A 15,964-nucleotide genomic window follows, 5' to 3' on the forward strand; every position below is an offset into this window, starting at 1 on the left:
TACTGTGTGTGTGTATATGTATGTATGTATGTATGTATGTATGTATATATATGTATATATATATGTATATATATATATATATATATGTATATATATATATATATATATATATATATATATATATATATTTATATATATATATATATATATATATATATATATATATATATATATATATATTTGTGTGTGTGTATATATGTATGTGTATATATGTGTGTACGTGTATGTATGTATGTGTGTGTACGTGTATGTGTGTATATGTGTGTGTGTGTATATATATATATATATATATATATATATATATATATATATATATATATATCTTACATAATATTGAGTAGTTTACTTACAGAAGATAATTTTTCTAAAAGTGGGGCCTATTTCATGTGACTTGTGGTCGTTTAAACTTCTATGGACCCAGACAAGCAATCAGCCTTTGATTTAGTAATTTTACTTATGAACTTGTTGAATTCTAGGTAAGACCCAAACTGCTATATCATTCTGCTTCTAATTAAATTATGATAATCAGTTATATTTTGTATATCATCATCACCTATCACTGCAAGCTTATTGGTCCATCTCTATGCTTCTAAGGACCAATAAACTGATAATCATAATAATATTATTATTAATAACATATAGTACCTATATTTTGCTCATTGTTGCTCCTACTATGTTATTAAAAGTTAACAAGTAATACATTTGGTGTAAAAGGAAAATTGTATTTTTCAAATTTAAGCATTATGGAAGAAGTAATGAAAGAAAAGTAAAGGATGTATTCTGTATATCTCTGCAATAGATGCACATTTAAGAACTTACTGAATATCTGGCAGGATCAACAGTTGTTTTTCTGCACCTGCAGCGTTTTTCAAAAAGCAGAACATTGGGACATGTGCTTGTATTGCAGAGATATAGTGAATACTTGATTCTTCCCATGCACTTTAATTTAATAGCCATGTGTAAAGGTGTTTATACCAGAAATATTTAGTTGAAATGAGAAGAGCCTCCTTAAAGTGATCGTAGTCTTCTTCTTTTTTTTTTTTTAAATTAAAATACCAATAATGTTAAACTTACCTGCTCTGTGCAGTGATTTTGCGGGCAGTTCCGATCCTCCTCTTCTCTAGTCCCTGGCTGGAGCTCCTGGCCCCTCCCTCCTTTTGAAATGCCCCCAAGCCAAGCCGAAGCTCCATGTATCCATTCAGACATGGAGCCAGTTTTGCCCTGCCCCCTCCCCTCATTGGCTAACTGAGTTTGACAGCAGCGGGAGCTGCTGCTGTGTCTCAGCCATTCAGGAGGGTGAGTCCTGCATGGCCGAGGCATTCGTGGACATCGCTGGATTGAGAGGGGGCTCAGGTAAGTATTAGGGGCTGCTGCACGCAGAAGGTTTTTTACTCTAATGCACAGAATGCATTAAGATAAAAAATAGGGATAGACCGATATGGTTTTTTCAGGGCTGATACCGATATTTTGGTCACAACGTGTCGGTATCGGCCGATGTGGGCCGATATTTTGTACATTTAAAGTTTTGAAAAATAAAGACAATTTTAGGCACATCTGGTACTGAACATGTTAATTTTTGTTTAATGCTTAATGGCTGGCTTGCTGGCACCCTGTGGTGGGTGGCTGGCTGTCTGGCACCCTGTCTGTGGGTGGCTGGCTGGCTGGCACCCTGTGGTGGGTGGCTGGCTTGCACAGGGGCTGTGGGTGGCTGGCTGGTACAGGGCCTGTGGGTGGCTGGCTGGCTGGTACAGTGCCTGTGGCTTCCTGGTACAGGGCCTTTGGGTGGCTGGCTGGCTGGTACAGGGCCTGTGGGTGGCTGGCTGGCTCGCTGGTACAGTGCCTGTGGCTTCCTGGTACAGGGCCTTTGGGTGGCTGGCTGGCTGGTACAGGGCCTGTGGGTGGCTGGCTGGCTCGCTGGTACAGTGCCTGTGGCTGGCTGTCTGGCTGGTACAGGGCCTATGGATGTGGGTGGCTGGCACCGGGCTGCTGTGGGTGGGTGTATGGCTGTGATACACTCCCACAAGACTAGTCCTGACTCCAGACGAGGCTGTCCAAGGCGAGGGAGGCAGAATAAGAAGGCAGAATGACGTCACAAAAATATCGGCCAGTTCCGGGGCCGATACCGATATATCGGGGAAAGTGCATATCGGCCCACGATATATCAGCCTTGCCGATAATCGGTCTATCCCTAATAAAAAAAACCTTCGCCTTTACAATCACTTTAATCCTGTTTCTAATAAATGCTGTTTTTATGGTGCAGTAAAGCCTTCTGATGTTGATTTTATATTCAGTAGAATGGCAATGGCTTATTTTCTGCTGTAAAAGTACCTGGTTGCCATGGAGAAGAATAAACTGCCTAAATTATCCTCCAGACTTTTCTGGGGTTTCATATATAAGATCCTCTTTTGGATTTAGATACTACCATCAAATCCTGGGAAACAGACGCAAAAAATGTGTACGTTATTTCTAAAAGTATATTCAGCATTACTAAATACATGCATAGAAAAATAATACATTTAAACTATTGCTTGTAGATTTTGATTTTAACTTGACTTTTCGTTCTCCCAGGCTGAGCGTCCAGACACTATGCTGGGAGTTGTATGTGGAGCATTACACGTGGCTGATATGAGCCTCAGGAACAGTGTCTCAAATTTCTTACATTCATTGGAAAGGTAGGTGTTAAAGAGGACCTTTTGAGTATCTTTACAAGTCTTCATGATTAAATTCCTGATATGTCACAATATACAGCAACAGTATTACTATTCAGAAAAGCCTTACCTGTTATCATTAAAAAGCCGTTCTTGAATTTAGTGACTTTGCTTAGGCTGAAACTATGTCATTAATATGTTAAGGTAGAAAGAAGCATTTCCTTAGTTTTCGTTCCCCCTGAAATCAGGAGTACTGTGATAGACATACAGTACAGGATTAATATCAGGATTACCAGAAGCCAGGGCCGCCTTTAATATTAATTGGATTCTGAGCAAACATTTCTCGGGCCCTCCGGAATCCAGTTATCAACTATTTACGGGCAGTGGGGGCTAAAGGGGCAGCTGCATTGGGCCCCACAACAAAGACTGGGCCTGGGGCAGCTGCCCCTTTTGCCTAGTGTTAAACAGCCCTGCCAGAAGCCATAAAGCCTGTGACTAGCAATCAGTATGATCCCAAAGCATGATGCTGTGCATCTGAACTCCGCTCTTCTGAGGCACTCAGGGAGTGCGCTCCCAGCACAGAATCATTGCCCACCCAGTGATTCATATGTGCAGTGTGTGGGCATTAAAGCCCACCCTTTGGCCACCACACATATGTTTGGCAGTTTGGCGCTTACTCCCAAATAATAAGGGTGTAGGACCTTTAGCTTATCTAAAAGTCTTGGGGGTAGGGCACATGGTCTTTTTCTCAGGTTTTTCCCCTTCCATGGGATCTCCCAGGCCCCATAGCAGTCATGTGAGCTGCTATTGCTAATTGCCAGTGACTGCTGCAGGGACTGTTCTGTGAAGACATTTGTGAACACAGGTATCACAGTATACACTGATCTCTGGCAGAAGTGAGACAAAGACTACTTCAAATCCAAAATATGAATATCTATAATTAATATACTAATGATTTTAGAAGGAGAAAAATGATTTAAAGATGAATATAGCAGTATTGATTTGCTGCAGGCATGTAGGATACTGATATACTATGTTGTAATAGATGTAAAAAATTAAATTTGATGGTTGTATAGCAGTTTGGTAATATATGTTTTATACAGTGCATCCGTAAAGTATTTACAATGCTTCACTTTTTCCACATTTTTTTATGTTACAGCCTTATTCCAAAATGGATTTAATTCATTATTTTGCTCAAAATTCTACAAACAATACACTATAATGCAGGCCTCGACAAAACCCTGGCGACAGGTCGCATTTGCGACTAGAATTAGCGACCTGGCGCCTGGGGTGCCCTGCAGAAGGTGTCCTGTCATTTTTGCACGGACTTCCGCGCACGGAGTGCATGGACTTCCGGGCCGTCCGAAAATTGAGGCCCCGGCTTTTCGGCCTACTTGAGATGAGAGGCTTCCAATGGGGAACTGGCGCCCTCTTGTGGTGGCCGGGAGTAATGACTGTTGTAATTACTGTTTCCACTGCCTGATTGTTCACAATGCATTACCATCTCCCTGTCCAGTTAGTTACCTTTGACAGGGAGTGTGGTTATTTATTATTAATTTAATTTATTTTTTAAATGTAAAAACTAAATAATATTTTTTTCTTTTTAATTATTAAAAAAATAAAAAAAATATATATTTTTTTTCCAATTATAAAAAAAAAAAAAATTATATATATAAATATATATCTTTTTTTTTTTTTTTTCCCTCATCGCCATGCCACAGCCGAAGGCCCCTTTCACACGGGCTGTCTGATCAGGTCCGCCTGTCAGTTTTTCAGGCAGACCTGATCGGACCCTTCATTCTCCTCTATGGAGCAGTAATCTGCCGCCATCTGATCCTGTCCTCCAAAAGCAGACGGATGGTGGTTCTATTTTCTATCCATCCCTTGGATCGGATCAGATGGCATCGGATGGAAAGAGACAGACAGTCTGTTTTCATCCAATTGCGCTAGAGGAGAGTGGGGTTCTAGTCGTATTTATGTGTAAATTTAGTATCTGTTTTATTAAATAAAGCTTGGTTGTTAGTTTAAAAAAAAAAAAAATGGCTCCTAACTTTTTTAGCTGGCTCCTAGATTTCAGTAAAATTTGTCAAGCCCTGCTATAATGACGTGAAAGAAGTTTGCTTGAAATCTTTGCAAATTTATTAAAAATAAAATACGAAAGAAAACCCATGTACATAAGTATTCACAGCCTTTGCTCAATACATTGTTGAAGCACCTTTGGCACCAATTACAGCTTCAGCTCTTTTTGAGTATGATGCTACAAGCTAGGCACACCTATTTTTGGGCAGTTTCTCCCATTCTTCTTTGCAGAAATTCTCAAGCTCTATCAGGTTGGATGGGGAGCGTCTGTGCACAGCTATTTTCAGATCTCTCTAGAGATGTTCAATCAGGTTCAAGTCTGGGCTCTTACTGGTCCACTCAAGGACATTCACGGAGTTGTCCTGTAGCTACTTTTTTGTTATCTTGGCCGTGTGCTTAGGGTTGTTGTCCTGTTGGAAGATAAATCTCCACCCCAGTCTGAGGTCCAGAGTGTTCTGGAGCAGGTTTTCATCAGGGATTTCTCTGTACATTGCTGCATTCATCTTTCCCTCGATCCTGACTAGTCTCCAAGTCCCTGCCACTGAAGAACATCCCCACAGCACGATGCTGCCACCACCATGCTTCACTGTACGGATGGTATTGGCCAGGTGATAAGCGGTGCCTGGTTTCCTCCAGACATAACGCTTACCTTTTAGGCCAAAGAGTTCAATCTTTATTTCATAAGACCAGAGCATTCAGGTGCCTTTTGGCAAACTCCAGGTGGGCTGTCATGTGCCTTTTACTGAGGAGTGGCTTCAGTCATACAGGCCTGATTGGTAGAGTGCTGCAGAGATGGTTGTTCTTCTAGAAGGTTCTCCTCTCTCTACAGAGAAATGCTGTAGCTCTGTCAGAGTGACCATCGGGTTCTTGGTCACCTCCCTGACTAAGGCCCTTCTCCCCCGATTCCTCATGGAAGGGTTCTAGTGGTTCCAAACTTCTTCCATTTACAGATGATGGAGGCCATTGTGCTCATTGGGACCTTCAATGCTGCAGACATTTTTATGTACCCTCTGTGCCTTGATACAATCCTGTCTCGGAGGTCTACAGACAATTCCCGTGCGATGTGTACCTTTCCAAATTATTTCCAGTCAACTGAATTTACCACAGGTGGAGTCCAATCAAGCTGTAGAAACACCTCAAGGATGCTCAGTGGAAACAAGATTCACCTGATCTCAATTTTGAGTGCCATGGCAAAGGCTGTGAATACTTGTGTACATGTGATTTTTTTTCGATTTTTGATACATTTGCAAAGATTTCAAACCAACTTCTTTCACCTTGTCATTATGGGGTATTGTTTTTAGAATTTTGAGGAACATAATGAATTTAATCCATTCTGGACTAAAGGCGTAACATAAAATGTGAAAAACGTGAAGCGCTGTCAATACTTTCCAGATGCACTGTGAATATTTTCCGGATGCACTGTGGATAAGCCAACATTAAAGTAGAACTATAGGCAACATTTTTTTTGTTCCCCTTTTGGATAGAGCAAGGGAGGGTCAGATTTTTCTTTTTTTTTTCTTTGGGACATTGCGGACATTTCCTGTCACTTCCTGTCCCATAGAGCAGTGGTCCTCAACTCCGGTCCTCGGGGCCCACTAACAGGCCAGATTTTAAGTATTACCTTGGGGAGATGCAGACTAGAGTACTGCAATCACTGAGCAGCAAATGAGATCACCTGTGATGTATTTCAGTTATCTTGCAAACCTGGCCTGTTAGTGGGCCCTGTAGTCCAGGGTTGAGGACCACTGCCATAGAGAAACAGGAAGTGAGAGGAAATCCCTGCAAATTAAAATATATATCAAAGCAAAACTTTTTTGGTTTTGGATAGAGTGTACAGGGATTAGAAGGCTTTTCAATTTTTATTGCTGTTTGTACCTCCGTTAAGGAGATTCACCCTCTCTATTTGTCCTGCTTACCATTTTTATTAAAAGTAAAAGAAAATCCGAAATTTTGGTTGTCCCTTAGTAATAAGTAATAAAGGGGAAATCTTCCAATGGGGACACTATTTCCTGGTGACCTGAGGGTCCCCAAGGAATTCCTTTGATTTGCAGGGATTTCCTTTCACTTCCTATTTGGCTATGGGACAGGAAGTGCAGATAAATTTCCGCAGTGACACACAAATGACGAAAAAAAATCTGGCGGGGGTTATAACCCTCCCTTGCTCTATCTAAAATAAAAAGAGAACAGTTTTTTTGCCTATAGTTCTACTTGAAATGAATTCATTGGGGACCCCCAAGTCACCAGAACGTGTTTCCCCATTGGATGATTTCTCCTTTTTTACTTTTCTGGGGGCAATGCCAAATTTGGGATTTTCTTGTACTTTCACTTTCAATGGTAATGGTAAACAGGAAAAATAGAGAGGGTAAATCTCCCTAATGGGGGCACAGACAATATTAAAAACCTGACAAGCATTCTACTAATCCCTCTGCACTCTATCCAAACAAAAAAAGTGTTGCCTTTTAGTTCTACTTTAAAGCAGAGTTCCACCCAAAAGTGGAACTTCCGCTTTAGGGAGTCCTGACCCCCCGACATGCCACATTTGGCATGTCATTTTTTGGGGGGGGGGAGCGGGTACCTAGTTTTGACAGGTACCCGCTCCCACTTCCGCTCGGAGTGCCGCGGCGCCCTGAGCGGAAGTTCTCCTCTCCCCCTCCCTCCCTGCAATCTTCTGGGACACGTCAGAGGTCCCAGAAGATTGCCGGCCAATCACGGCGCGCAGCGCGACTCGCGCATGCGCAGTGGGCACCCGGCTGTGAAGCCGCAAACTGTAACAGCCGGGTGCCCACAGCAGTGATGCCGGCGCCGTGGGAGAGGATCGAGGCTTCCGGCGGCCGCATCGCTGGACCGTTGGACAGGTGAGTAAATGGCTGGAACTCCGCTTTAAGATGCCCCAAACATATAAATGTCTTCACAGTGGACTAGTTTAGTATATCAGAATGAATAAAATATTTTCTGAAATAGTTTCTACTAATAATCTACTGCACAGCATTCTCTTTTAAATATACAATGAAGTTGTTAATTTCAGCTGAAGAAAATGAAGGTGTTACAACCTATGAAATGTTTGCTTTTATCCTCAAACCTGCTGTAGAAAATAAGTAAGCTGTACTTAGCTGGTTGCTAACAGATTTCAGATCAACTGCAGCTTGTATTGTCTTTTTTACTCCGTTATATTTATAGATTTAATCTATTCTTTTCCATTGCTTAATTTTGTTATAGTTTCCACTTCTGTATTAATATTAATCTACTTCATTTTTAGGGGGCAAGTGTTACCAGCACACACGTTGTTAAATACAGTAGATGTAGAACTCATCTATGAGGGGGAGAAATATGTGCTTAAGGTAATGGCGTTGTATGGTTTGAGTATTTACTGATTTCACTCAGGTTACTTCTTTGGTAGGGGCCCATGAACAATGTCTATATATGCATATGTATGTAAATTTATTAGTCATTGGGCTGTTCTCGTTGGGACAGTTAGGCCCCTTTCACACTTATGCGACGTGATTTTACAGCAGTTTTGCCGCGATTTTGACGCGGCTTTGTCGCGATTTTGAAACCAATGGCTATGGCTATGGCTCAAAAAGCAATCAAATCGTGGCAAAGTAGTGCAGGAACTACTTTGAAGTCGGTGCAACTTCAAAACGCACTGATATGAATAGGGCTCATTGAAAATAATGTCTTGTCATGCTATTTTGTGGTCCAAAATCGCGGGACAAGTCGCACTAGTGTGAAAGGGGCCTTAAAGCTTATATCGGTTAACTTATGATAGAAGTAAAATTAGTAAATAATAACAGCCTTTATTGTATCTGGTAGTAGCTAGTACTAGGAGAACTTTAATGCTGATGGAAATATTGTCACCTTTCTTTGTCTTCTATTGAGGATAAAATTGTATTGTCAGGTTATACTGTTGCCTGCAGGAGAACTGGAGACTGGCAATAAAAAAAAAAGCATTAGCCGACACAGTATTACCCCTCCCAAAACCATCATGTCTAGTGTTCTCAGGAGAGAAGGCGTGTTTTCTTCAGCTCTGCTGTTCTCCGTTCGTTTGGAAGATTTGTATGCTGTTGACAGTTGCTGATAGTCATGCTGGATATCCTAAATCCTGGAAGTCTCTCCAGTCAGCCCTTAAGCACAATATTCATAAATGATCTAGAGGAGGGGATATCTAGTACAATCTCAGTATTTGCAGATGATACTAAACTGGGCTTGCCAATATCTTCTATGCAGGATGTGGAAACCTTGCACGCGGACCTGAACAAAATAACGGGGTGGGCAACTACATGGCAGATGAGATTTAATGTTGAGAAATGTAAAGTAATGCACTTGGGGGCCAGAAACCAGAAAGCAAGCTACTCACTAGGGGGGGAACCTCTGGGTGAGTCTAGGATGGAAAAGGACCTGGGGGTACTGGTAGACAACAGGCTTGGCAGTGGCATGCAATGCCAAGCCGCCGCAAGCAAAGCCAACAGAATACTGGGTTGTATAAAAAAGGGGATTCACTCCAGAAATAAAGAGATTATTCTCCCTCTCTACAAGACTCTGGTCCGGCCACATCTGGAATATGCTGTCCAGTTCTGGGCACCGGTCCTCAGGAAGGATGTGCTGGAACTGGAGAAAGTCCAGAGAAGGGCAACAAAAATAATTAGGGGAATGGAGGACATCAGCTATGAGGAAAGACTACAAGCACTGAACCTATTCTCTCTGGAGAAGAGAGACGATTGAGGGGGGGATATGATATCAATGTACAAATACTGTACTGGTGACCCGAGCATAAGGAACAAACTATTCAGAGAGAGGAAATACAATAAGACACGTGGCCACTCACTAAAACTAGAGGAAAGGCGGTTTAACCTTAAAGTGCGTAAGGGGTTCTTCACTGTAAGAGCGGTAAGGATGTGGAATTCTCTTCCACAAGCAGTCGTATCAGCAGGGAGCATTGATAGTTTCAAAAAACTATTAGATGGACACCTTAAAGACCACAACATACAGGGGTATACAATGTACGGTTAAAAGCAAACACACACACACATCATAGGTTGAACTGGATGGACTGATGTCTTTTTTCAACCTCACTAACTATGTAGCTATGTAACTAAGTTTCCCAGTTTTTACTGTTGTTCTATCTGCGATAGCCCCAAATTTCTGGAATTTGCTACAGTCATTTGCAACTGTATATTAAGACCCCGTTCACACTGGGGCGACGCTACTTGCCGGGGCGACCTCACAGGTCGCGGTGCGCAGCTCGCACCGCACCTCGGAGCGGCCGGCACGGACTTCATATCTTTGAAGTCAATGCAGGTCGCTCCAGATCGCCCCAAAGAAGCTCCGGACTTGTGTCGCTCCTATTAGAACGGGTCCACAGCTACTCTATGGCAGGCGACCTACGGCGACCTGTCAGGCGACCAGGTCGCCCCAGTGTGTACGGAGTCTAATGCTGTGGAAATTTCTCTCTGTGACAGTCCTGTGGATGGTCAGCAGTGACTAGCTGTCTGTGCACCAGTTGACATAGGTCTGTGCTGTTCAAATCAGGCCAGTATCTCTGGGGATTCCCTGTGGAGTTATCGTCCAGAGCTGCGTTTTTCTGTCCGTGTCTCTGCAGCTCACTGAGGCTTATGCTAGGCTGAGGTTCCTGTTTAATTAAAGGTTATTTTTTACTTATTTTAATAAAGGGATAAGACTTACATGTTCTGTGCAATGATATAGCCTTTCATGTCAGAGACCCCCATCACATCAGAGGCCTCCTTTATATGAGAGCCCCCCCAATTCTGGGCGGACTGGGTCCCTTGCTCTCAGCGTTCCAGGGTGCCACAGCACCCAGGTTGAGAAACACAGGTGTAAACAGTAGCAGAGTGCAGTTTTATCTCTTATTTGCTTGCAGCTTCTATTGTAAATTCCTTTAATTTTGATGATTATGGCTTACAGCTATTGAAAGCTCCAAATCCAGTATCTCATACAATTAGAATATTACATAAGACCAATAAAAAAAAAAAAGGATTTTTATTACAGAAATGTTGGCTTAGTGAAAAGTAGGTCCATGTACAGTATAGTACGCACTCAATACTTGGCGGGGGCTCCTTGTGCATTAATTACTGCATTTATGCGGCATGGTATGGAGGCAATCAGCCTGTGGAACTGCTGAGGTGGTATGGAAGCTGTTGGTGTTCCTTTGATAGCGGCCTTCAACTCGTCTTCATTGTTGGGTCTGGTGTCTCTCATCTTCCTCTTGACAATACCCCACAGATTCTCTATGGGGTTTAGGTCAGGCGAGTTTGCTGGCCAATCAAGCACAGTGATACCATTATCATTAAACCAGGAATTGGTACCTTTGGCAGTGTGGGCAGGTGCCAAGTCCTGCTGGAAAATAAAATCAGCATCTCTATACAGCTGACCAGTAGAGGAAAGCATGAAGTGCTCTAGAATTTCCTGGTAGAGGGCTGCGCTGACTTTGGACTTGATAAATCAGTGGACCAACACCAGCAGATGACATGGCTCCCCAAATCATCACTGACTGTGTTAAATTTTGAATTTCCTTTGGAAATCAAGGTCCCAGAGTCTGGAGGAAGAGAGAAGCACAGAATCCAAGTTGCATGAGGTCCAGTGTGAAGTTTCCACAGTCCGTGATGATTTGGGGAGCCATGTCATCTGCTGGTGTTGGTCTACTGTGTTTTATCAAGCCCAAAGTCAGCACAACCCTTTACCAAGAAATTCTAGAGCACTTCATGCTTTCCTCTACTGATCAGCTTTATGGAGATGCTGATTTCATTTTCCAGCAGGACTTGGCACCTGCCCACACTGCCAAAGGTACCAATAACTGGTTTAATGATCATGGTATCAGTGTGCTTGATTGGCCAGCAAACTCGCCTGAGCTAAACCCCATAAAGAATCTGTAGGGTATTGTCAAGAGGAAGATGAGAGACACCAGACCTAACAATGCAGATGAGCTGAAGGCCGCTATCAAAGAAACCTGGGCTTCCATAACACCTCAGCAGTGCCACAGGCTGATCGCCTTCATGCCATGCCGCATTGATGCAGTAATTCATGCAAAAAGAACCCCGACCAAGTATTGAGTGCATTCTATACTGTACATGGACATACTTTTCAGTAAGCCAACATTTCTGTATTAAAAAAAAAACACTTTTTTTTATTGGTCTTCTGTAATATTCTAATTTTATGAGATACTAAATGTTGGGTTTTCACTAGCTGTTAGCCATAGTCCTCAAAATTAAAAGAAATACATATTTGACATATATCACTCTGCGTGTAACACATCTTTATAAAATACACTGCTCAAAAAAATTAAAGGAACACATTTTAACCAGAGTTTAGCATCAAGTCAAGCAAATGCCTGGGATATTGATCTGGTCAGTTAAGTAGCAGAGAGGGTTTTTAAATAGTTTCAGCTGCTTTGGTGTTAATGAAATGAATGAAATTAACAACAGGTGCACTAGATGGGCAATAATAAGATGACCTCCAAAACGGGAATGGTTTTACAGGTGGAGATCACTGACATTTTTTTTTTCCGACTTCTTTTCTGACAGTTTTTCACTAGTTTTGCATTTGGCTAGGGTCAGTGTCACTACTGGTAGCATAAGGCGATACCTGGACCCTATAGAGGTTGCACAGGCAGTCAAACTCCTTCAGGATAGCAGATCAATACGTGCCATTGCCAGAAGGTTTGCTGTGTCTTTTCAGTAAAAAACCATGGACAACCATGTGGTCTCTGTTGTGTGATGCTGCCAGTATACAAAACAAAGTTATTTTATTCACATTTGGAGATAATTTTTATGGTTAATATTCTATGTAATAAACTGACATAACAGTTACTCATCACATTTTTTTATATGATAAATTCAGGTTACACGTCAGTCTCCAAATTCTTATGTAGTGATAATGAACAACTCGTATGTGGAAGTGGATGTGCACAGGTTGAGCGATGGAGGCCTGCTTTTGTCATATGATGGCAGCAGCTACACTACTTATATTAAAGAAGAAATTGATCGGTAATCCTCATACCCCTGTTTTGTGTTTCTGTCTGTAATCAATAACAATCATTTTGGAATCTGTCTGTAATCAATAACAATAATTTTGGAATCTATGTAAATGCAAAGAGTATGAGAAAAAAGGGAATAGAAGTTTCAATATTTTTTAAATTGATCAGAAGGTGCCTATGAATACGGAATGATCAGCCCCTGACCTGGCTGACTATAGTTTGACTAGGAGATAATAATGTGTTTGGACACCCCGCAATTTGTACAAGCCCCCAATGGTCCAGAGATCTTGATAGAAGAATCAATAAGCAAGCCTGGACCTTTCAACTCATGGGTATTGCTCTTAGTAGAGCAGGCTAGGGCACATAGTGTGCAAATACAGTATGCTTGGTTGACATACTATACATACACATGAATACTTTAGGCTCCGTTCACATTATAGCGTATGGATCACGGGCAGAACCGCCGCGGTTCCGCCCGCGATCGGGAGATTATTGCAAATCGCGGGACGCCTGTGCGTTGCCCGTTGATTTGCAATAGACCCCCAAACGCTGAGCGATGTTGCTGCGATTTCCGCCTGCCAAATCGCGGTAACATCGCGCAAAAAAAATCGCGGGACGCAATACGACCCAAAGAAGCTCTTGTACTTTTTTGGTCGTAATGCGTCCCGCGATTTTTTTTTGCGCGATGTTACCGTGGTTCGGCAGGCGGAAATCGCGGCAACATCGCTCAGCGTTTGGGGGTCTATTGCAAATCAACGGGGAACGCACAGGCGTCCCGCGATTTGCAATAATCTCCCGATCGCGGGCGGAACCGCGGCGGTTCTGCCCGTGATCCATACGCTATAATGTGAACGGAGCCTTAAGAATAATAATAAAAATAAAAATGTATTTGTGGATGAGGACTTCAAGGATGTCCATCTTCAGAATTATATGCTATTTATTTTTTTTGCATTCAAAGTTTTTATTGAATGCAAAATTTAAAACGTTACTAGTTTCAAAGGGGGTTACAATGGTTGATTTCATGACTCCATTGACTTCTCATAATGGTCCAGCAATACGTATGCGGTGTTAATATTGCTTTCAGGTACATGTAGCATTGTCCAGTAAGAAACAATTTTCAGAAAGAAGGGAAGGGAGGCCAATGTCCAACGAAAGGAAGAGGGGAAGGGTCAGGTCTGGCAGACACTTAAGGATTGCAGGTCAAACCCACCTCGAAAAAGCCAGTGGCATCCCAGATGCCTAGAGATCTAGCAATTCCTGGTATAACTTGCTTGATACATACCTAGCAATTCATTGTTAGCAATTTTTTTTTTTTAACCAAGTCATAGTATTTAGTAATTAAGCCCATAGTTTTTTTTTGTTGTTAGAGAATGCCCAATGGAGTGCAGGTTTAAAGTCCCCTAGAGTAAGGGAGCTTTTGCAATGGTTTGCCTTTTGACAGTGGCTGTCAAAACATGAGTTATTAGGATGAATTGGTGCTTCATCCTTCTAGTTTCATGATAAGTAGCATCTCAACGAGATTGATAGTTATGATTTTTTTTTTTTTTGCTGAACTTTATTTTGACTTTTATAGGAATTCACTGATTGTGTATTTGCATTTTTATATATGAGCACGCAAGAGACTTTATAATTAGATGATCTTTTATGTTTACACTTATTTATTGATTGATTAATTCACTAAAGATGAATTGTTGCACTTATTAGACCGCATTCACACTGCAGCGGCACGACTTCTGCACGACTTCGGGGGCGGCCTGTGAAGTCCCGTGCACCGCGACTTCGGCGTGACTTGCACGGACTTCATAAAATGAATGTCTATGCAAGTCGCTCCGAGGTCGCCCCGAAGTAGTACAGGAACCTTTTTCTAAGTCGGAGCGACTTGTGTCGCTCCTATTAGAACGGGTCCTGTAGCACTGCATGGACCGCGACGGACCGCGACTTGTCAGGCTGACAAGTCGCGGTAGTGTGAATGGAGACTTAATGACACTGTTTTACCATGTATTTATTTATATGTTTGAATGCCCAATAGTGAGGCGTGGTTGTCCTATTGCAAATTTGTATGTCCCAAGAGATTTTTTTGCAACTGCTGCTGTATTTGTTTTGTATCTGGGGTGTGAGATTTTTTCACTCATAGTCTAAACACGTCCCAATAATTATTGAGCAATTGGTCATGACCGCCAATTATGGAAAAAGGTGTTTGGCTCTGAACAACCCAAAAAACAGTCAGGGGAGGCCCCTGGTATTGCGTGCTATTCTAGCAGGGACATAGTACCATTAGGTTAGAATCTTATAATTGGTTTCCAAGGCATTCACATTATGAGAGGGAACAATTTGATGGGGCACCATATTTAGGACCACATTTCAGGATGCTATTTATTTTTTTAACAGGTACCGCATCACTATTGATAATAAAACCTGTGTCTTTGAGAAAGAAAACGATCCCTCAATCCTGCGCTCTCCTTCAGCTGGCAAGCTAATACAGTATGTAGTGGAGGATGGCGGCCATGTGTTTGCTGGACAGTGCTTCGCTGAAATAGAGGTATTATAAAACAAGCGAATAATCAGTAACATAATAAATACTGTTTGTATTGTTTTATTTTATTCTATGTGCAGGCAATCATTAAAACAGAGTCCCAGGCTAAAATGCAAATAGGTTCTGAACAAAAAGCACCCCATCCTTGTTTTTGGATATAGTTTTTTTTTTTATTTTTTATTTTTTTTGTTGGTAAGCTGCTCTACCGTCATTTCCACATTTGCATTGGCCCCTCCTCCCCCCTGCTGCCTTCTGGGACCTGTGTGTGTCACAGAAGATGACGGGACCATTCAGATGTGTGTCACAGAAGATGACAGGACTATTCGCGCATGCACAGTAGAAAACTGGCGGTGAAGCCTAAAGACTTCACTGCCGGTTTCCCTTACTTGCAATGCGGGCACCTGAACCCGGAGCTGATAGACAAATCAGCTTGGGGTGCGAACATAGCGGGATCCCTGGACATGTAAGTGTCCTTATATTAAGTTAGCAGCTACAGTATTTGTAGCTGTTGACTTCTTTTTCTTTTTTTGTACACACCGCTTTAAGTAAAACTAAATGTGAATTTGATATCCAAGTACGTCCAGTCGGTATTCATTTCATAAATGCATTGGAGACCAGAACAGACTCTTCCTTGATGTGAAACATGTAACTGAAAGACTTGACAGACAAGTTGTGAGATGTAATTAGTCCCTTTATAACACTTGAGGCAAACCTATG

The 15,964-nt window shown here is 42.0% G+C and overlaps 1 protein-coding gene across 4 annotated transcripts in view; it reads left to right on the plus strand.

The window, feature by feature from the left end:
* Positions 1-15,964, plus strand: part of ACACA (acetyl-CoA carboxylase alpha) — a 525,165-nt gene that overhangs the window by 101,112 nt on the left and 408,089 nt on the right. For all 4 annotated transcript variants that reach the window (XM_082245775.1, XM_082245776.1, XM_082245777.1 and 1 more), the window contains exons 15-18: positions 2,569-2,672; positions 7,984-8,065; positions 12,579-12,724; positions 15,103-15,253. In XM_082245775.1, the coding sequence (XP_082101901.1) occupies positions 2,569-2,672; positions 7,984-8,065; positions 12,579-12,724; positions 15,103-15,253 (483 nt within the window). The remainder of the gene's footprint in view (positions 1-2,568; positions 2,673-7,983; positions 8,066-12,578; positions 12,725-15,102; positions 15,254-15,964) is intronic.

The sequence above is a fragment of the Pelophylax lessonae genome (genome assembly GCF_965119305.1).
Source record: "Pelophylax lessonae genome assembly, chromosome: 2".
In the NCBI taxonomy this organism is placed as follows: domain Eukaryota; kingdom Metazoa; phylum Chordata; class Amphibia; order Anura; family Ranidae; genus Pelophylax; species Pelophylax lessonae.